Source organism: Carassius auratus, chromosome 25, assembly GCF_003368295.1.
Source record: "Carassius auratus strain Wakin chromosome 25, ASM336829v1, whole genome shotgun sequence".
Lineage (NCBI taxonomy): Eukaryota > Metazoa > Chordata > Actinopteri > Cypriniformes > Cyprinidae > Carassius > Carassius auratus.
In genome coordinates this window covers 7,466,520-7,490,288 of record NC_039267.1, presented here as the reverse complement: position 1 = coordinate 7,490,288, position 23,769 = coordinate 7,466,520, and the positions used below count along the sequence as shown (strand labels likewise).

The 23,769-nt window shown below is 35.7% G+C and overlaps 1 protein-coding gene across 3 annotated transcripts; it reads right to left on the bottom strand.

Moving 5' to 3' along the window:
• Positions 1–766: 766 nt before the first annotated feature.
• Positions 767–23,122, bottom strand: LOC113043156 (paired amphipathic helix protein Sin3a-like). 3 transcript variants are annotated; one of them, XM_026202363.1, is made up of 21 exons: positions 23,029–23,122; positions 20,616–20,827; positions 15,715–15,903; positions 15,511–15,617; positions 15,038–15,335; positions 13,014–13,262; positions 12,780–12,932; positions 11,427–11,582; positions 11,217–11,303; positions 11,007–11,125; positions 10,407–10,617; positions 10,190–10,306; positions 9,882–10,120; positions 8,639–8,822; positions 7,965–8,547; positions 7,643–7,812; positions 4,803–4,976; positions 4,626–4,718; positions 3,785–3,879; positions 3,266–3,461; positions 767–1,835 (listed from the first exon to the last, which is right to left on the bottom strand). In XM_026202363.1, the coding sequence occupies exons 2-21, from the start codon at positions 20,793–20,795 to the stop codon at positions 1,605–1,607; spliced, it is 3,831 nt and encodes a 1,276-aa protein (XP_026058148.1). In that variant the 5' UTR covers positions 20,796–20,827; positions 23,029–23,122; the 3' UTR covers positions 767–1,604. The 3 variants fall into 3 exon arrangements, with proteins under 3 accessions (XP_026058148.1, XP_026058149.1, XP_026058150.1); XM_026202364.1 differs by lacking the exon at positions 23,029–23,122 and adding an exon at positions 21,349–21,614; XM_026202365.1 differs by lacking the exon at positions 23,029–23,122 and adding an exon at positions 21,385–21,614.
• Positions 23,123–23,769: the final 647 nt, after the last annotated feature.

Sequence of the window (23,769 nt, the reverse complement as noted above, 5' to 3'; positions counted from 1 at the left end):
AATAGATTAAAATAAAGTGTAAAAGCCATGACTGGAAAGAAAGAGAAAGAACGTTTTAGAATAGACTACTAGATTTTTGCAGTATGCAGTATGTATGAATTTAGTATAAATTTAAATATGTAGACAATAGTATATATATATATATATATATATATATATATATATATATATATATATATATCTATCATTGTGCATTGCCTCATTGTGTATTGCCTTTTGTATATAATTGCATTTTGCATTGCCTCCTGGTGGCCACAGATGACAATTACACCCTGATCACCAACATAAACTCAGTGCATGCATTTCAGCAAATAAAAATTTTGCACAACATGAATAATTCAAAAACAAGCCAGATGTTTATGCTACAAATGTAATTTTTTTTTATTCATTTAAATAATATGCAAATAAAGGGTCTATAATGATCCACAGAAAAGACATGCTTTGTGACTCATTTTTAAAATGTGTATATATATTTATATTTAGATTTGTCCAGCAGAAATCTATCCAGAGTGAAGACCGAAACCTCTGACAACGATAGAGAAGACCTTTACATTCATAAGAGTTGTGTCTGCGTGTGTTTGCCAGAGGACACGGCTGAAGGTCCATCCAAAATGGTCAGTGATAAAAGTGTACAGAAACGAGATCCATATTCAAACTTCAAAAATTAAAATGCTTTTTTTTTTCTTATAAAAACTTCCATTGCAAAAACAAGAACCTGGATACATTTCTACTTGGCAAAATTAACATTTTACTAATAAAAAAGAAAAGAAAAAAGGAAGACAGAGTAGAAGAGCAAAAGGAAACACACAAAAGGAGAAAGAAAACAAACCCGACCCTAATAATCGACTCCCTTTGGTAAAATTTGTGATAAACCATCCTATCATCGTTTTCCATGTGGTTCCCGCTTTTTTTCTCCCTAAACGCCACACTGAAGCACTAAACAACACACATCTGGCATAAAAAAGGTCTGGTGATATTTACACTGTATTTACAAAACTGTTGAAACTATGAGTGTGTGTGTTTCACAGGTCATGTTCACTGTACGCTGGTGCATGGAGCAGATAGAAGTGTGTTTTCTGATTCATAACGCCTTCACACAGGCCTTGGATTTTTATTGCCTATACATATTTAAGTAAAAACAGATTTTTTTCATTCTAATATTACTGTTATTTAAATCACACTTCAGATTTTCATTCTCTGAAATGAATGATGTGGCAGAATAAATCTCTTAAAGTCACGTTAAAGTTAAGTGCACTTATCCAGAAACGGTTTTGTTTTTTGTTTTCGTAAAAAGTCTGATTCAGACTTTTCCGCCACTTTTTCTCAGATCTGCTGCCTGTTTTAACTATCAAAAACCAGTGAACACACTCGACTGGCGTTCAAGAGATGCATGGAGTCTTATATATGTATCGGATCAGTGGGCTGGTCTACGGTAAGGGCTGTGCTGATTGGTCCGGGCTGGGTTTGACTGACAGGTCTTCAACCCCGTGCTTTTTGGGACTGGGCGACCTGCGTTTCTGCAGGAACAGCTTATAAAAAAAGGAAAACAAAAACACTGTTAAAAATCTCACATCGCCACTGAGCTCCGCCCCTTTCTGCTGATGTCACGGGCTCTTGTGGGCACTGCCGTACTGGACCCTGTACTTATTAATGCGCTGGAAGTTAAGGGTCTCGGGGTCACAGGTGGTGGAGCAGGGCACCAGTCCCTCCCGCCTTTCTCCCATGAGCCACTTGCTGGTTTCAGCTGCCATGTCTCTGGTCACGTGCTCCTTCACCCAGCGCTGAGTCCAGGCGTGAAAGCGCTGGTGCAGACGTGTGCTCACTCGCTCGTGAGACTGAGAGAGAGAGAGAGAGAGAGAGCGCCAGAGCGGTGAGTTGATGTGCTGAGAGACGAGTAACGGCTTTTCTCATCAAGTACTAACGTAAAAATGCAAAAAAAAATTGATTAAATTAAAAAAAAAAAAAATATATATATATATAATTATTATTAATTTTTTTCACCCATCGGCAACTAAGATGACAAATTTTTACTGCACATAAATTTTGACACATGCAATTATACAATAATAATACAATATAATACAGTCAATATAAATATTTAATCCTACTAATATACTATTCTATTAATATTATTAATATCCATATTAGCAACAATTATTTTATTACACAAACTGAGAATGTATTTCTTTATATTAAATATACACAACATAAATGCAAAATTTAAACTATTATCTTATATAAAACCATCAATTTAAATATTAAATCCTATCAATATTCTATCCTTTTAAATACTATTAATGTAAAGATTAATACTAATGGGCATGAAGGTAAAAAAAACTGCACAAATTGACAGTGCATACAATTTTTTATTGTGAATATTAATGCTATTATTATAAGGAAACAATACACAACACACACAAATATTAAATCCTGCTAATATCCTATCTTATTATTAATTTGAATTTAAATATTTAAATGCATATTAGTAACAAGAGGAAAGAATTATATTGCACATAAACTGAGATTGTAATTAAGTATATTAAATGCATAAAACATAACTTCAAAATGAGAATGTATTAAATATATAAAACTATCAATTTATATATTCAATCTGATCAATATCTCATTCTTTTAATACGATTAATGTAAATATTAAAACTATTGGTGACAAACAAAGAACAAATATTGCACAAATTGACAGTGTGCATAATTACATTATTATGTTCCAATATAAAATCGTATTAATATAAATATTAACTATCACTTTTAGACCAAAATATAAATATTAAAATCCATTTTGGCAACAAACAGAGGTTCAATTGTTAAATAATATGAATCTGCAGTTTCATACTAATCATTTTTGTATATTTAAATAAATAAGTGAGATGTTAAGACTTTGGTTAAGTTTTTAAAACCCTGTAAAATTTGATGTAACCAAACTGCAAACAATATAAAATGTCAAAATTTACACAAAAAACAGTGGAGGGGACAAGGTGAGTTATAGATGTGCTAGTTCATGTGATAAAAAAAAAAGAGAAGGCTTGTATCATAAATGTTAACTAGATATTGATATGCACCAATGTGATATTTGTTATTTATATGGGTATTCAGTTTTTAAGTGCACAAATGAACAAAACAAATTAAATGGCTCAAAAAAACTGGAGACAATTCTTTCATATTAGACATTAAGAGAAAATCAGTGTTGGGGAATATTATAACATGACTGAGACTGTAATCAGTTATCGTGGTGTGTGTGTGATCGTACCTGCTGGGCTCTCAGGAGCGCGGTGCGTCTGTACATGTAATCCTCAGATTTGAAGACGTACACCATCTTATAGGAGTTGAGTTTGAACATGCACTCCATCTTCATGCTGTCTGCGTTCTCTTTTCTGCCGCAGTCCTTCACTTCCTTTTCCTGAGACTCACAGCTGCGCTGACGCTTACGGATCCGCCGCAGGTTCCTACACAAACAGAGGAGGAGGATGACAAACCCATAGTATTTACCTCCACAAACTCCTCTGCTGCATGTAAACTAAGGGGTGTCAAACTCAGTTCCTGGAGGGCCACAGTCCTGCACAGTTTAGATTGAACCCTAATTAAACACAGCTGATCCGGCTCATCTAATCAGTTAGGCTTATCTGAAACCGTCATGGTATGTGTGTTGGAGCAGGGCAGGGCTGTGGCCCTCTGGGAACTGAGTTTGACACCCCTGATGTAAACCGTCTGAATGCTGAGATTCAGTGGATGGGAAGTTCAGGGGTCAGGGGTCACAAACACAGCGTACCTTGGCAGAAACACAGGCTTTTGAGACAGATGATCCCTCAGGTCTGGAGATGAGAAATCTGTCGACAGATACCGCGCAACGTAATCCGACCAGCGCTACATGTGACCAAGAGAACGGCGAAAATTAATTACATTTGAAATGTTTTATGAAAACTGTTCCTAAAAATAAACACTGAATAGTTTTATTTTAGTTCCAGTGAAATGCTATCATTTATTTTCTTAAAATATTTTCCATTTTAATTAATAAAAAAAAAAAGTGAAAATGACAAATACTGTTTTGGCAACTAGTTAATGAAAAAAGTTAAGTTTTATCTAGTTTTATTTCAGTTAACATTTATTTCAAGTAACAATTTCTTTTTTTTTGTGATTTTAGTTTCAAGTAACTATATAATAACCCTGGAACTGAAGAATAATAGCAGATCTGGATTTGACTTTTACATTTTATTAATTATTATTAATATTATTATATTAAATAACAATAATATAATTAATATTATTATTACTACATTTATTTTTTTAAATAATAATAAAAAAATCCTATATTTACTTCTTTATATACAATATTAAATTATTTGTATATATAATTAACTCATTCATTCTATTATTACTTAATTTAAATGTTTTCATTTATTGATTTTTTGTTTTAAATGCATTTCATTGCTCTTTTGTTGATTTTGATTACTTCTTTTGTCCTCATTTGTAAGCTGCTTTGGATAAAAGCATCTTCTAAATGACTAAAATGTAAATGTAAAATCACTACAACATTTCAATTCGGTCTAAAATGACACTAGTGTGTACGTTCGCGTCCCTGTTTGATCCGTGAATCAGTCGGTGAAGCTTACCTCGATCTCCATTGGCCCCTCTGAGTTCTCCTCCTCTGTGTCCAGCAGCTCCATCGTTAGCTGAACGTTCCCTCGGTTCTTCAGAAACATCATCTAGAGCGAGAGAAAGAGAGATTCCAGACTCTTAATACCGCGAGACTCTCTCTGTGTGGCCTTCTCTAGCGCTCAGAGCTCTACCTTGAAGCAGTTCTCGTCAGACATGAGCTGCTCGGCCTTGCGCTGGTAGGACACTTCCGCCGGCGCCCTGCTGCTCTGAGTCAGCAGAGATCCACCGGTGGCTGAGTGGCTGCTCTCACTCAGGTACAGTTCTGTGACCTGAACACAGATCTCCTCGCTCACTATGTGCTGGAGCTACAGTTACAGACAGAGAGAAAGAGAGATTTTCATCCCTTACAAGGCAGATCAAGGATTTTAAAATTGGAGAGGAATCCAACTCATCTTTTGAGACACAGTACTGTGAAGGTTTTGATTTCTATGGAACTTGGTTCAAAGTGCAGAAAGATCGTTTATTACTATTTTCATAAGAAAATCATTTTTTGTTAAATTTAATGTATAAAAGGGGAATAAAAAAGTAAAAAAGATCATACAAAATAAATCAACAAATTCCATAAATTGAGAAAAATACCATAATTCTATGCATTTCAAACAAGCCACTTTCATAATGTTAATTTGTTCTGTTATTCACGGTATTCATTATTTATTCACTTTATATATTTTTTCACATTTTTTTGATGTCTAAAAATATAAAATTAATTTTTTTCTCATAATAAGAATTTAACATTTAGCAAATTAACAATTTCAATTATAATAAAAATTAAGAAAAAATTTATATAAAGATACAAATACACGTGTATGTGTGTATATATATATATATATATATACACACACACACACACATTATGCAAACAAAAACTTATTTTGGGTTGTGATTAATCATGATTAATAGTTTGATATAGATATAGATATATATATATATATATATATATATATATATATATATATATATTTTTATTAAGAATTGAGCGCATAAATGAGCATACTTTAAAGAAACCGAGCTTTTCGGTTTTGCAAATCCTTTTTTAATTGATTTTAGGAAATATTCTAATATTCTGAGACACTGAGCTGTAAGCTTTAATTATAGATATATTTTTTTAAATAAAACAATTAAAATAACCTTTTGAAATGTTTTACGTTACATGTTATGAATCTAGAATAGTGGTGGGTGGTATGACAAAAAAATTATATCATGGTATTTTTCAAAATTATACCAGTTTCATGGTATATGGTGATATTATTTTTTTTTTTTTTTATGCATGACTGGATGTAAACCACATTTTCTACTGATTGAGAGAGGAAATAGGCTAGTGCAGTAGATTGACTTAGATTGCCTTGTTTTACTGTCATGAGGAGTGAATATTATTACCAGGACATGTTAACCAGGAATCACTCTCATTTATAATCGCGACATCGCCTGATGAAACCAACATGCATGTACAGTATATGCATGTTGAGCGGCAATGCGGTTGTTCTGGCTATATAACCTATTTGTCCCATGCAGCTCACTGCCTGCATTTTGCACTAATTTATTGGCGAGTTGGCTGTGGTGTGGCCAGCTGAAAGCAATGCTGCACAGAACAGACCCCGAGAGAGACCACACTGCGGCGGAGAGTCAGACCTCATGCTCGCGGGGTAGCACTGGCGACATTTTCCAACTGAATCATAGATATGATGCATCACTTTATATATTCTATGGAAGAAAGTTGCGCTAGTGTGTATGACGTGCCGGAGCTGATGGCAGTGGGGGGTGGATATGTGTGGCGGTCAATGACGGGTTCTTCTGTGTCATCACGTTCTACTAGTTCTATTCCTTCAGTTTTGGAACTTTCACACTTTGAAACACATACAGCTGTGTCCTCGCCACAGTGCAACAGGGAAAAGAGACCCCTCTCAAACTTAAAGGTACAGGTTATAGGACCTGCCACTAGAGGGCGCATTACCAAAACAATAAAAATCACGTGGTTTGATGAAGCTAAGGAGGAGCGTGGAATGATGGGATTTGTTGTCTTCCACCCAACCGCTTACGGCCATCAATCAGACAGAAAGATAAATCATGGATTTATTGCGAGTTCAGCGATTTGCGCGAGTAGATTACATACAAAGTCAATGCAAAGACGCAATCAGACTATGGATCAGACAAGTCCTTGCGCGGGTCTAGAGACGCGATGCCCCGCGTTAGGCGTGTATTCCCCCCCTAATACTAATCTTGTTGATCGTTTTTTTTTAATTTTCTCATGATTTACAAGTAGTTGGAAACATTAGAGATATTGTTAGTAATCAGCTGGACAAAATATACAACACTAGCCTAGTGGTTTTTGGATATTTTACTGCAAATATCTTACAAATTGTACCTTTAAGTAACACCTATATGTATTGCGGTATTTAAAAAAAAAAAAGTATATTTTAATATCATAAGAAAAATAAACACTGGTATTCGGAATGAACCGATATACCGCCCAGCAATAATCTAGAATATATGAAAGTTTCACTTTTTTAAATGTTTTTTTAAACTTTTTCACAATATTCTAATTTAATGAGATGCACCCATGTGTATGTATCTATATTTTTTCAATATATCTGTGGAAGTTTTTTTTTTTGTAGCCAATTTTTTTTATAATATACTTTATATTATTATTATTTACATATTTTATTTTTACAATTTTGATTTATAATGAATATATATATATATATATATATATATATATATATATATATATATATATATATATATATATATATATATATATATATATATATATATATATATATATATATATATATATATATATATATATATATAAAGAAAAGAAGTCTAAATCTATAATATAATAAAGAGACTAGCACTATACTATAAACATTAAGGCAAAAAAAAAAAATCTAATATGATCACTTCAAAGCATGTTTTTTTTAGGCATGACATGCAAAAGCACTGTTATGACTTTGGGTTTGGGCAGACGGACCTGTCTGACTATGTTCTGGATCAGCTTGTCCACAGTGAAGGCGATGTAGGCGTGAATGGTGAACATCTCTCGGAGCGAATCCTCATACTGAGACGCCTCCATATTCCCATCCAGCAGACTCCGCACCATCTCCAGAAACACCGAGTAATAATCCTCCACATCTATGTCCACTGAAAGAGAGAGCGAGAGTGTCTAAAACCAGTCCAACAAACATCCACCAGACTTCAAAAATCAACACGAAAATGTTCCTGATCTCACTGAGCACAATTCGTCAGCTATTCTGATCAAACAATAGTTAAAGTTAGCCGGTTTGATCACTCACTGGGCTCCTTCAGGCGCAGCTGGATTGCAGTGTTGTCATTCTTGTCCCGTTTGAGTCCGAGCACCTCCCTCTCCCACTCGCGCTCCCTCAGGTCCTCTTCGATCTGTCGTTCGGCCTGCGCATAGAGCCGCAGCAGACGCGAGCACAGAGTGTGGTGCAGCCGGAGGAAGATGTACCAGTTGTTATTCACATAAAACAGATTATACGCGTCCTCGCAGGAGCGCAGCCGCTGAGCCGTGGACGAGCTAAACAGCAGTTTGGACTTTGTCGGGCTGCCGCTAACGCCTCCCGTTAGCCCGTTGTGCTTCCTGGATGCCTCCTCGTCCAGGTCCATGTCTTCTTCATCATCGTCTTCCTCAGAGGGAGGCAACACTCCTCTTTGGGAGAACAGCATGTCGGGGATGAAGTGGTAGATGATCTGTTTAATCTTGTGTTTGTCCTCTTTGTTGATGCTGCTCTGGCGCTTCACGTAATGAATGATTAGCGCCGCCGCGTCCTCCAGGATCTGACGGTCCTCGTAGGTCAGCGTCAGGTGAGGCCCGCTCGGACACGCACTGTTGTCCTCCGAAACCTGTTCCTGCCGCTAAACGAACACACAACCATCAATCAAGTTTCTCTGAGAGGAAAAACAAAAAAACCTTTTAACTTCTTCTAGAGGATAAAGAGCGTCTCACCTCATCAAAGATGCTCTCGATCTCGTTGAGAAGTGTTTTTGAGCGCAGCACCTTAGTGTCATTCTGTTTGAAGTTAATGCCTTGATGGTCCAGAGACTTTAGGTAGTATTTCTCATTCTGCTCTCTCCAGATCTTGTTAAAACCCCTTTGAGCTTCGCGCCACTCTTCCTCCTTCAGCTTTAGCCTGAGACGCACAATGAGAAGATGGATATTTACCATAGGTTAAAATAACTTGATTTCAACAACAACAAAACTTTAATAGCTACAATTTAGATACTGGAAACAGCTAAATAAGAACAAACACTGGCAATAAAATGAAATGAAATAACAGCTTTAAACATTGGTCAACTACTATTTTTGGATAATTTAGTATAATAATAAAATAAAATATAAAATAAATAACATTATTGATAATTGCTAAACCACTACTGATTAAAAAAAAAAAAAAACTGGGAAATAAAATAAAATAATACAAATGAATTAACAAACATTAATCTATTTATTAAATAAGATAAATATATTAATACAAGTAATAAATATTTATAAGAAATAAAATGAATGAATGAATAAATAAATTACTTAAAATAAAATTCATAAAAAAAAATCAAAAAAATCTGAAAAATCCAAACTGGTGAATTACTAAATTTGAATAATATAATATAATATAATATAATATAATATAATATAATATAATATAATATAATATAATATAATAAACCCAATAATGGTATATAAATAATACAATAAAGTTAGTTAAAATCAAATACATTAAAAATAATAATAAATAAATTAATATATATATATATATATATATATATATATATATATATATATATATATATATATATATATATATATATATATATATATATATATATATATAATGTCCTAGAGTAATTATAAAGTTATATTATTGCCGATGTCTGGGACAGGAAATAATTAAATTACAATAAATGCATTTAAAATATTTGGAAAAACGCACACTATTCAAGCACCAAGTAGAAATAATATACTACACTGTAATATAATATAGATCCCTTGAGGTCCACTTCCCTGCAGAGCTTCTCTTCAGCCCTAATCAAACACACCTGAACTAACTAATCAAGGGCTTGGGGATCACTAGAAAGCTACAGGCCGGTTAGGCTGGAGATAAACTCTGCAGGAAAGTGGACCATGAGGGCCAGAGTCAAAATCTTCTGATATACGTAATGCAGCAGGCCTTTTGAAGCCCATTTTCTCGAACCTCTTGAGTACAATGGGAACAGACACTGACGGATTCTTCTTCAGTCCGTCGATGATGTCCAGAGCTTTGTCTCCATATATCCTCTGGATGGCTTTCCTGTGGATGATCTCCGAGCAGCCGCCCAGAGCGTTGTCCAGTCTGAACTTCGCCTGCTCTTCCGCAGACATCCGAGACAGCTTCTTCTGCACCGCCTCCAGCACACGAATGGTGGCCAGGTTGGTTTCCAATACGACATCCAGCTGGAGTCGACGACATCGTTAGCAAGAGTTACATCACAACAGCAAGTGAAACCAGTAAAAGTGTCTCACCTCGAATCGCTCGTCCTCACACCTGTACATGTGCTCTTCATACTGAGTCTTCTTGGAGCTGACGAAGGTCGAGTCCTCAGACCAGGAGGGGAAGGAAACCCAGGTATCATTCAGCACCTGATGCAGCCACAAAGAACCAGTTTCTGAATAAAAGCTTGTGTCACATGATGCATGCTCATTATTAAGAAGCTGCTGTTAGCGGGAAATCCTCTCTTACCTCTTTACAGAGTGATGTTCTTCCTGTGCATTTGGGAAGCTGGTAGCTCTTGGGTAAAGCTCGATAACTAGATCCCAGACGCTTGCATGAAGCGTAGTCAATTTCCATGGCAATTCCTTCAGTGGCTCTTTCTTTTGGGTACCTCTCCAGATGGGACATCTCCTTATATCCAAGGAAGTTCTTAAACCAAGTGAACAGCTCAGGAAATTTCCTGCGAAAAAATGGGTTAATTAGTTCAAACACAAACCCACGCAAGCAAAATAAATAATGGAGGCAGCTTTGTAATAAATACAAAAATAAATAAAACTAAAAATGTATGGCAAAACAAATCTACCTACTGCAACATTTCAGCAAATAAATAAAATCCAAAAAACAAATGAATTAATGAATGGTGAAAATGCTAAACCACTAAAAGATGAATTAAAATAAAACAAAAGATTATTCCCAAAAATGAATGGAAATAAATAAAAAGATACATTTAATAAATATAAAACAATAAAAAAATAAAGCTAAAATAAATGTATTTTTATATGAATTAAGATAAAAAAAATAAAAAAATAAAATAACATACAATTAAAATTCACTTCAAACTGGACTTACCCCAAGAATGGAACGACAAGTTGAACCAGCTCAGCACGAGAAATTATTTCTTCATTAAAAATGATCAGGCACCGCAGAAAGTTGTCATATGCTTCAGCACTTCGTAAAGCTTTCCGCACCTACGAATGCATCCATAATGCAGTCAAGACTTGAGATAAAATCAACCTGCGTATTACATCAGCTTCCCTGCGTTAACCCAAAGCAACTCACTTTGTCAAAGAAAAGAGACTCCGTTCCTCCATGTTTGCCAGATTCTGCCACGGATGGATCTTTGATATTCATTAACTTGAGCTTTTTCTGAGAAGAAGAAGAAAAAAAAAGTGGAAAAAAAGTCAGATATCAAGAAAGTATGCCAAGTGCTATGAAATTCATTCAGTATATAATGAAAGGTATTTCCATGAATTAGAGGATTTCCTGCACCTTCACAGGTGGGGTGACGGCTGTAGTCGAGTGCTTGCGTATCTGGCAGCTGTTCTGATTGGGCCTCTGCTTGTTATTGAGCTGTGGTTTCTTGGCCGTTCCACCGTGATCGTTACGCACAGATTCAGCTTTCTCTGCTGTCGTTTTGCTCAGCAGCTAAAGGGAGTTCAGAGCAGGAAACCTCATTTTTACTTAGTACTAAAATCAAAACTACAACTGAAATACAAATTTAGTTTGAGCATTTCCCTCGCATTTACGAATAACAATTGATCGAAAAGTAATTAGGAGCATGTGTGCGATTCAAATTAAGTTTTATGAAATGTAATTCTGAAATCCCCTTAAATGGTATTAAATACTATAAATTAACATTTCATCAACTTAATTAAACGTACAATTTCAATTTAAAGGTAGAAAAACAGTAATTGTGATACATCCTAAAGTGATAATTAAACATCAAAATGCCATTATATAATGAAATATATAAAAAAATAAACAAATATGGTAACTATTTAACATATCCTTGAAAAAACATACCACAAACTTTTGAACAGTAGTGTGTGTTGTTATAAAAATGTTAGAACTTTTTATTCATCAAAGAATCCGGAAAAAGTATTATATGTTCCAAAAAAGAATGCGTATTAGAATGATTTCTGAAGGTTCATGTGACACTGAAACTGGAGTAATTATGCTGAAAATTCAGCTTTGCTTGACAGGAATAAATTACATTTTAAAGTATATATATATTAAAAAAAAAAAAAAAAAACATTTTTACAATTGTAATAATATTTTACAATATTATGTTTTTTTTATTATCAAAAAAGCCCTTGAGCATAAGAAAAAAAACCTATAAAAATCTTACTGACCTCAAAGTTCTAAACGATATAAAAAAATTAAATAATTACAAACAACAGTTTGAAGCAGAAACATTTAAAATAATGTAGTTTTGTATTATTATAAGTTAAATAATCCTGCTTGTAGATGTCTCCTTGTATCCCTATATATGAAAAAAAAATCATGTAACCATTATTTGATAAATTTCATTTGATAAATTGGTTCAATTTTCAACTTCTGTGAACATGTGCTCACTGGGAAAAAAAGTTAATCATTAAGCCCTGAATTAATAAGCTTCAAAATAACAACTTAAAAGTATTGAAATATTTATAAAAAATTATAACAGAATCTCAATAACACTAAAATATCAGAAAACCAGATTAAACTGACCCTGAACTTCTGAAAATGACAGTTAATTATTTTCGGTTAGACAAAGTTTAGATTAAAAGATTCTAAATCTGGAGTAATGTATCCGTCCAGTGGGCGGAGTCAGAGTGGAGGCGGAGCCTCTGTCAAACTCACCACAGAGCTGTTGGCGTCCGGCAGGAACTGTCCAAACTCAGAGAGCAGATCCTCCTGGTTTTTGAAGAGTTGGGCCACCTCAGCGTAAACTTCCTGTTCAGTCAGAGCTGGGGTGTAACTCCCGCCCGCTTCTTTAGCATTACGCTGCTCCTTCTGATTAACGAAATAAGTATACGTGTAAGTGGATTGTGAATTATAATTCGTTTGTGAAGTGTTTTCAGTTTTCTGCCCGACCTGGTACTTGTGCAGGATCTCGAGAAAGGATTTGTAGATGTTAGGCTGGCCCTGGAAGCGGTTCTTAATCTTGTTGACGTAGCTGATGGCGTGGTTGAACTCCACGGGCTGGTTGTTCTGCAGCGGCGGGGCGGTGGGCATGCTGTTGACGGGGGTGAGGGGCTGCAGCGGGGGCGAACGAGGGGATGCATAGGGAGGGATGGACGGATTGGGATGACTGCTCGGAGTCAGAGCTGGAGACTGCAGTGGCTGGAGAGAGATGGAAAAATATCAGTGATGTAAACCAAGGTATATGCAGGGATTTTACACTTACATTCAGCAGACGCTTTTATCCAAAGCGACTTACAAATAAGGACAATCATATTTAAGACTTAAGACCGCCACAAATAAAATATTACTGTATAATCATATAAAACAAACCCATAACATCTAAACATTGAAACTGGTTAACCAAAAAAAAAAAAAAAAAAAAGTTATGCATAATGCAAAACTTTTAATTACAAAAAGCCAGGAATCTCTGGGACTCTTATTTTGAAATGTCATTGCTGACTTAAGTGCTACTTTCTAGCTGATCATTCAAATGGATGAGGGAGATAAAATATTCACTGTTACAATCATCTACAACATATTCCAATATAAAAGCCAATAGTTAATTGACAAATTATTATTTCAAGTAAACACTTGCCATAAATGCGCAGTATTCAATGACTGCAAACTTCTCTGAAAAAAATAACTTTTTTGACTTTGAATGCATAGCGCTCATTTAATTAAATAATTGCCTTTTGAAGTTTAATAATCATATTAAGTTTAGTGATTCTTGTTTTTTTTCTATCCCTAAATGTAATGCTGCTTAAAATGACCATTTTAAGCAGTGTTAAAGCAGTGGCTTCTATAACCATTTAAACGGATATTGTACTTGTATTAAAAAAATAAACAATTAAACCATGAAAAACAATTAATTGAAAAAAAGTAAACATTAACTGATATATGCTGATACTGACTTTATTATTGAATTGATGTATTAAAATATCTAAAACTAAAACTAAAATTAATATAAACTAGATGTAATTTTTTTTTACAAAAACAACAATTATTGCAAAATTATTAAATATATAATATGAATTAAAGGTACAGTTTATAGGACCTGCCATTAGAGGGCGCACTACCAAAACAATAACAATCTCGTGGTTAGTTGACGCTAAGAAGGAGCGTAGAATGATGGGATTTGTTGTCTTCTACCCAACCGCTGATGGACATCAATCAGACGGAAAGATAAACCAAGGATTTAACAGATGAGGTTAAGTTTTTATAAATGTTGTGCCTGATGTCATAACAGACGCGTCCTCATGCCGGTCTAGAGACACGATGCCCCGTGTTTGCGTGTATGGCCCATAATACTAATCTTGTTGGTTGTTATAATAGCATACGATTTCTGGAAAGATATGAATCAAAACAACTCACCTGTCGAGTAAAACACAAGTTTACGGGAGCTGTCCTTGTCGACAGAACCAGCGGCAGACGGTAAACGGTAATTATGTTCCATGAATAAGTAACACAATCCACCATAAAACGTGCAAAAAGTAAATAAGGAACTGCTTGAAGCAAGCAAGTGGTTTGCTGGACGCTAGACATTACTTCCGTATTTGTCCATGACACTGTTGTCATGTAGTTTCTACGTCAGTAAAGGCGGTAACAAAGGGTAACAAACGTCAATGCCCCGTGTCACGGTTTAAAATGGGAATTTTCTCATGATTTACACGTAGTTGAAAACATTAGAGATATTGTTAGTAATCAGCTGTACAAAATATATAACACTAGCCTATTTTACTGCAAATATCTTAGAAAATTGTACCTTTAACTATAATAGTATCTCAATGATACTAAAATAACACTATTTAAGACATTTTAAACTGTAATTGTATACATACATGAAGAAACTTTTTTTTTAAAAGACCTTTTAGGGACCCACGGGACCTTGTGAACATGAACCCTGTAAATAAGCTTTACTTTTTTAGTCTGAGTACCTTGTTTTTCGGTGTGGGTTGGGCGGGGGGTGTGGATGCCAGGCTGGGAGGGTTTGCAGGGATCTGGTTCTGGAGCTGTGGTGGCGGTGGAGGCGGTGGTCTGGTGGGGATGTTCTGCACAGAGATGCCGTGAGGTGTGATGTGGTGGATCTGACCGGGTGTGGTCACGTTAACCAGGTCATTGGTCTGAACTTCAATCTTGTATCCCGGCGGAAGAAACGTGTTAAACCCCATAATGAGATCAGGGTGACCCTTAAAGAGCTGCGACACCCTACTGATTACGCCCGGGGTGTCAATACTGCAGAATGAGAAAGAGAGATAGTTTTCGAAATGATTATGATTAACCAATGTTTTTTTTTTTTTTTTGATCAATTAAAAAAAGTATGATTTTTTTCCACAAGGGCGCATTAACAGTAAAGATATTTAAAGCATACAAGTTAGAATCGTGATGTTTCACACATGAATAAACTCACCTCTGAGATTTAAACTCTTTCATGATATCCAAGAAATCATTGTAGACGTGTGGTTGATTGCCAAACTGTAGCTTCACCTGGTCCAGGTAAGACAGGGCGTCCTCCACCTGTAGGAAGGGAACGACAATCCAGTTTATCTCATGTACACAGCTGCTATTGCAAGACTGCATTGGTTTGACTCCCAAACACGAAATCCCATCCCACCTTGAGTCTCTGGAACTGCTGCTGCCCCTGTGCAGATGCGGAGGGGGTGGGCGGGTGACTGTGGCCCTGCACTGGCACGGGACCGTGGGCCTGGACCGCTGCCAGACCATGATGATGAGCACCACTGTGGGCCGCCGCCGGACTGGGTGTGTGACTGTGACCACTTGAGCTTTGGGCCACTGTGGACACCTATGATCAGAAATGGTGCGAAGATCTGAGTTATGTGGAGCCTCTTTGAGATTCTGTCTAAGAAAAATGACTATATACACTGTATAATAGTAATATAAATATATAAACACCGGCAGCGAGAGGAATTTAAAAAAATCTATTTTTCTGATTGACAGAATTTTTTTCTGTGACTAAGACGAAAAGTTGACGATCTAAAACTAATATGTGATGACGAGATAATGATTAAATTTATGCCGCGTCTTCGTTAACTAGACAAGACTGGACTATAATGTTATTTGAGGACTACCCGACATTCAAAATGCATCCTATAGGCTATTGTCCTTCAAAATGTGCGTCCCTATCATCGGATTGCGATCGGATAAGGGGCATTCGTATATCTAGTCAGTATAGCAGCCAGTGGATGGATAGACTAATAAAACACGAACTAGCGATCTGAAACAATGAGCTTAGCACCCTAAGGGGTAGGGATAAGGTAACTAGACATCCTGTTTTTCCCGGGAGTCACAATTCGTTGTCGATTAACTTATAGTTCGTGAAGACGTGCTAAGCAGAATTGCGCTGATAGAAGTGTTCTCTCTCTCTCTCTCGCGCGCACATGCTCCACTTCCTCAGTTCTCATATACAGTGCACAATCAGTTCTCAGGGCTCAAATACACATATAACAGTCCAAATGTTTATCATGTAGAGTATCTCAAGTAAATACAATCTGTTATGGATTACCGTATTTTTCGGACTATAAGTCACACTCAAGTATAAGTTGCATCAGTCCAAAAAAACGTCATGACAAAGAAAAAAAACATAAGTCGCACTGGACTATAAGTCGCATTTATTTAGAACCAAGAACCAAGAGAAAACATTACAGTCTACAGCCGCGAGAGGGTTCATGTCAAATTAATTTTGTAAAATAAGTCGCACCTGACTATAAGTAGCAGGACCAGCCAAACTATGAAAAAAGGTGCGACTTATAGTCTTATAGGGTGGGTGAATGTGAACAGGTGGGGGAAAACTGAACACATCAGTATTTCATGCATGCCTTCCTTCTTAAAAGGACAGAATTCCAAATTAAATACCTATCTGTCATTAATGTTAACCAACAAAAATAAATGTAATAAATAAATGTTAAATAAATTTATACATGTTAAGTAAAACCTACTGTATCTGAAAAATGAGTTTAATTTGTATCTCTATTGTATTTGTCTTATTGTGCTGCTGCTTCTTTTTTTATATATAATAATAATAATAATAATATTTGTATAAGTTGCTCCTTTTTCTCTACTGTTAAAGGGACAGTTCAACCAAAAATGAAAATTGTCATAATTTTAAGTTTTTCCAAATTCAGTCCTTGATTCAAATTTCTCATAAGCTTAATTGATTTGGTCTAAGGAGAGAAGAATTAATGATTATTTTAGTTTAAAGACTACAAATTAAAAATAGCTACCAAAATAAATTTTGGTAACTACAGTTTGGCTAAAACCATGACTAAAAGTAATGATTAAAGTTGACAAAAATGCAATGACTTTTTTGTCGACTAAAACTACACTAAATCTATGAAAGACTCAAATGACTAAAATGTGACTAACACTATTAAGCATTTTCGTCTCAAGACTAAGACTAAATCAAAAATGCCTGCCAAAATTAACACTAAATATCACATGAGTGCTGTTTGTCCCGAATAGGAGTGCAATTGTGATTTTATACAAAACATTTCAGTAAATCAGAAGTTAATATTATTGTTTATTTTAAACACATTATTGTCTATTTTTGCTCAATTTTGCCAACAAAAATATTACCTATAAAGCCACAACAGAACTAATGTGCATCTGTGAGAAACTAAATTATTCCACATTTTGAACGAATCTCATGAATCAATGATTTAAAGTCCTGTTCATAAAGTGAACCATTTATTTCCTGAATGAATCAGCTGTTTGAACAAATCGAATGAAAAAAAGACTCTGACACATTTACTGCCACCTGCTGGCAGTTTTAGTTTCATATTTAGAGTATTATTTCATGAAAAAAGGCGGAGTTCACCCCAATAATTTTAAGTGTCTTAATTTACTCAATCCTGAATGACTTCATTTCTTTTGTTGAACATAAAAGAAGGTATTTTGAAGATTGTTGGTAACAAAGCTGTTTCGGTTACCAATGACTTCCACTGCATGAACAAAAAAGAACAAAAAGGAGATGTTTCTCAAATTATCTTCTTTTATGTTCCATAGTTTATGTTTTTTATAACGTTTGTGTGTAATAAATTTGACATTGAATCAAATAAAATATCTGTTTATAAAGCTAGTATTTGTAAGGTCTACGTAATACTCATTTAACACAAAAATATCTTTAGATAATCTTTTGGTTGTATTTTCGCAGACAACTGTAATTTGCGATTAAATTAATACATCAACACATCATGTAATTAATTAGATTAAAAAAATGAATCGACAGACAGCCCTAATATACATATAATCGCAAATTCTTTCTGAAATTAATTGCGCTTAATCCCATCTAACACTAAAGTTTTGAAATACACTTTTATATTGCAATAATCTCAGATTCAACCTTCAAATGAATGGCGAAACAATATAAAGACAGTATTTTTTATTATTATTTGTTAATAGTATCACTGATACCAATATTACTGATGTCTCTAGGAAATAGTTTTTTCCGTAATATTTAAACATTGACTAATGCCATTCAGCATTACAGTATAATTGAAAGCTATAAATTTTAACATTAGACTTAAAAAAAACCTTCTAATTTAAGAGAACTTAAAACAATCTTCATATAAACCCATTATTGACCTGTGCCCTTCAGATGTAGGTAATATACAGAAATTGAATAAAGCTATCAACCACTAAATACTAAATTAAATATATAGTAATCATTAAAGCTACAAAAGTTATTGATTTCCTCTTTTTCCTTTAATCCTTGATTAATATACTATGACAGAAGCTAGGCTATTAGGTTATTTGCCTGCTATTACTTTAAGAGCTGCTGCTGCTGATCCGGACACAGAAATGATATGAAATGATACACTGCGCGCAGATGCATTTGTGTCTTCTACTGGTAGGGCAGGTAAATCTGTTTTTACTGACATATGGCCTGCGACATCTCATCTGACCTTAGTTCACGGTTATTCTACTGAAGCCCCCTCATCACCTTGTCACCATATACATTTAAGAAATGTATTTACATGTATAAATATGATATATATTATATATAACTATAAATACATATTACATATATTCCTTAAATATATACATGTATGAGTGTTGGGGTGCTCCGATCGGGATTTTTGAGGCCGATCACAGAAAGCAATATCTGCTGATCCGATAACCAATACCGATCTTTTTAAAGCCTTCTTTTTATCATGTAGAATATCGATGAGCCAATCAAAATTCTAACACATTTACTCAGGCCTGAATTACATTTTTGAAAATGAATTTCTCTCATATGTGACTCTCATGAGATGATTTATTTTTCTTTTTTTACTTGAGGAGTGGAGGGGGGCATTTTTTTTTTGTGACATTTTTTAAATAATATATATTTATCTCACCTAAATGTTTGATCATGCACTGTATTTTTGTTTTTACAATTGTGTAATTGATGCACAATAGCTTACACAGCGCAAGCCTGATTTTGTGAGCTGTATGAGAGGTTCACGCATACCAGAAATCTGGTCCTTATTCATGGCTGTTTACCACAAACACTACATTTATCCATTATTTGAATTTTAAATCCAAACATAGTTACTTAAAATGCTTTTTCAACATTGTGATTATTATTATTATATTTTTTTTTTACACAGTACAGTAATACAAGCTTTCATCAGTTATTCGATGCTTTTTACTTTTGCGTTTACTTTTAGACTTATTAAGTTGCTAAAGCAAAACATTTAAACTTCTTTTCTTACGTTATCACAAACATTCTGAATTAAAAACTTCCACTGACAGAAACATTCAGCTTTACAGACTTTCCTTTTGCATTTAAATGTTTATTACAAGCAATCCTGCGGTTCATAAAGAACTTTAATTAAGAACTTTAAAATGTATTCCTTAAATCTAAAAGTGCGCTGTTACTTTAATTAGTTGGTTTAAACACTGGCAATAATTAAAAAGAAAAAATGCAATTTATAAGCTTAAGTGATGATGCAAGACTGCCATGATAGTGTAAGTGACAATTCCTGTGTCAACCGTGCAGCTCACTTATAGTGCAGACGCGATGTGACTTCAAGCTAATTGCATTTTTGAGAGAGCAAAAGAGCGCGCGGTGATTCACTCACGCTGTTTTTAAAATTATGTCTTATTTTCAATTTACTTGGAGTTATTTAATGAAGTAGTATGAATTGTACCTCACCATTATAATTATTTACAACAAACTTATTTTATTTCAGTCAATTTCCAATGCAACACTTTTCATTTTCCTTTAGTTGTACTAAACTGTAATACTTTAGCAGTACTTAACAAAACTTAAATAACCGAAACTAAAATAAACATTAATAAAAATTATATAGACACTTTTTAAAAGCACTACAAGTAAAATAAAAACAGAAAAAAATATAAGAAAAAACAAATAAACTATAATAGTATGGCAATGATCCTAACATATCATTTTGGCTTCTGGAGATTCTAGAGTCACTCTGGATTAAACTGATGCAAGTGTGAACTCATTCCTTGGAGCTATAATGCATCACGATGGATGGTGTGTGTCTGCACCTGGTATGCCTGGGGAACCGGGTACTGTATTCCGGGGGTAGGCTGCATGGTGTCAGCCACAGCCTCGAATACAGCAGGCGCTGGGGCAAGAACCCTGTGCTGGAAGCCCTCTGTGCTGCCGGGAAGCCGGCGCTGTTGTGGGGTGAACACTGGCTCCTGATCCTCTAAACGCCTCCTCATGCTTTACTCATACTCAAGACGGAAACTAAGACCTGGAACAGACAAGACAAAGACAGCACCTTATTAAATATCATGATTTGGCTGTAGTCCAAACCATTATCAATAATCTACTAGTCTAGACTCTGACTATCTGATGAATAAAGAACACGGCAATGTATATGTACATGCAAACGTATATGATGTGATGATACACATAAGCAATAGAGTGGACATGTATATATACATGTGTATGATGTGTATATAAACGTACATGTAAATATGTATGCGGTGTATATATACATGTGCACGGTGAGTGTATGCGTGTATATAAAAGCTTAGGTGTGTATAAATAAGTACGTATATAAATGTATATGGGTGTGCATACATGTGCGCGCGCGTGCGTGCGTCTCCTGCACATGCAGACAGTTAATGCTAACTTGCTAACCAGCGACTAAAAGTGGCGAATTTTAGTCAGGAATTTCGCTTTTATCAAAGCAACTTGGAAAACTAAAGGTCGGAAGTTTCAGTCTGACAGAAAACCAGCTTACTGACAGGAATAAAAGTTCAGACTTACTGCATAAAACTGGTATTTTATATCTCTGAGACTCACCCGCCTCCGTTAGCTGCGCTTATAGTACACCACGGCTGTTAAAATATCACCTAAATACTAAAACTCACACTGAAAACACCGATAAAACACATGAAAACGGAGTTTAAAATCAAGTTAAATTCCTGTTGAAAACAAGCGCTGAGGAGGGGCGGGGCTAACATAGGCTTTACAAGCCATCTCCACACACTCTGTCTCTGATTGGCTCTTTGCTCAAGAGACGACATTGGGTTGTATGTTAATTGAAGTTCTCGACTGCCACTCAAACAAATATTAACATTGTTTGGGGGGGGGGGGGTGAACTCTCATACACACACACGCGCATTCCTGAAACTACGAATGGCTTTGAGAAGCATGCACGCTAAATCACTTTTTAGACTGGAGAGTGAGTAGCGATCTGGCCAGACTTAATCTTATTACTCTTTGTGATTTTCCTAATAAAGTCGCGGCATTATATCAGCTCTGGACGCTTTCAGCAACTTCCTGAACTTCCTGCCTGAGGTTACGTCATTTTTACGCCTCCTCCGAAAAGCTGGCCAATCAGACTCAGGTATTTTATTTAAATAACCGCCTCTTACAGAATTCTGGACTCCGATTGGCCAGACGCTCTGACAACGCGTAGAGCATGACGTAAGCCCATAGGGGCGTATACGCGGAAGAATCCTCGATTCTGATTGGTCGGTTGTTCAGAGAGGGCGTTATGTATGACGTGAGGCTCATATTGCCATGCTCCGCCCACGAGAGGCGGGGCTTAAGCCAGTGCCCGGGATTCCTCGCCCCGTCCGCAGTCAGTCAGTCAGTCGGAGCTGAGGCTCGCTTATGCGTGTGTGCGCGCCCAGTTTTTCGCTTAAAATACGGACAAAACCCAAAACAACACGAACCAAAACAGCTAAAACTTACAGAGTTAACAAGTTCGGACTGATTCTGACGCAAAGCACTCAAATACTCCGCGAGCTCGCGAACGCTATAACACGACACCTAACAAAAGACCCGCGTATAAACATCCTCAAACGTTTATTAAGGACACATTTCATGATCACATGATTTCTGGATTGAACGAGCACGCACGAACACGACACCAGAACCACACACGCCTCTATCATGACATGTTGTCCTTTAGTAATCAGACCCAAAGTCAAAATGGGAACTAAAAAATCTGATCGCATAAACACGGACTCGCTGTGAGATCATGCGAGGATCTAAAATGATGAATCCGATCATACATTACAGCATAAACACAAGATCTAATATTCTTTGTTTACTGGGAGACTGAAGGGGAAAATGTCTAACCGTGTTTGAGCACCTCTCCCCCCCTCCTCCTCCTCCTCCGAACACCAGACAGAGCTACAGATCTGCTTTCAGATCAAAAACAAGTTAAAAAAGCCCCCGGGAAAGCATCGGACACACACAGATTGGTTTGTGTCGCACAACATAGACATACACGTTTCTTTGCTGCTTCAGTTGGCCAAAGCTTTGCCCCCTTTTCTCCCCTTAATGTGCCATGATCGAACGAACAGCTCGATTAACGCACTAAAATCTCCTGAGCGACCAGCCCTCTGCAAAAAGCACTTAGACACCAACAGAGACGTACATTCGATTAAAAGAGGACAACATAAATGTGTTTTCTTTCGCCCAGCTGCTACATACCTGCGAAAAGGAGCCTCGCACTCCGGATTCGTGTTTGGAACAAATAGTTGGGAACGCCCCCCTCTCCTCCCATTGGTCTACGTGACCACATGCGTCATCCGGATTTGAATACGACCCGCCAAATGCATATAGGCACAGAAATGCTTTGGATGTACTCCGCACACCTGTTGTATTCCACTACATGTTTTTATTTTCAATTTGAATTAATATTAAGTCTGAAATGACGCTTAACAATGTGTTTCAGTATATTTTAAAGCAAAGGAACGGTATATATATATATATATATATATAAAAAATAAAACACCGGTTTAATTTGACTATTTGCCACTGACAGAGATGTGATACTTATGTTAACGCTTTACTAAATTCCGCCAGTTATTACTGAGTTAGAACACGCCCCTTATCGAAATCCCGCCTTTCAAAGGCAGTACAGCGAGGGATGCTTTAAAATGATTGACAGGTAAAGAGTGTTTCTGATTGGCTGAATAAGCGCGGGCCACCCCCCTTGCTCAGTTTTTTTTTTCTGTAATAGTAATATCTACCATTTAATGTATACGTAATAATAATTAGAAGTATTGTTCACCAACTTCAGTTGTTGTTTAATGTACCAAATTTTATATTATACTATATAATATAGGTTAGCATTAATATTAATAAAGTCTTAAAAACTAATACCTCGTGAATGAAAAAACAAACAAACAGGGAGACCATATATTCTTCTATGAGCTTTTTTTCCCCCAC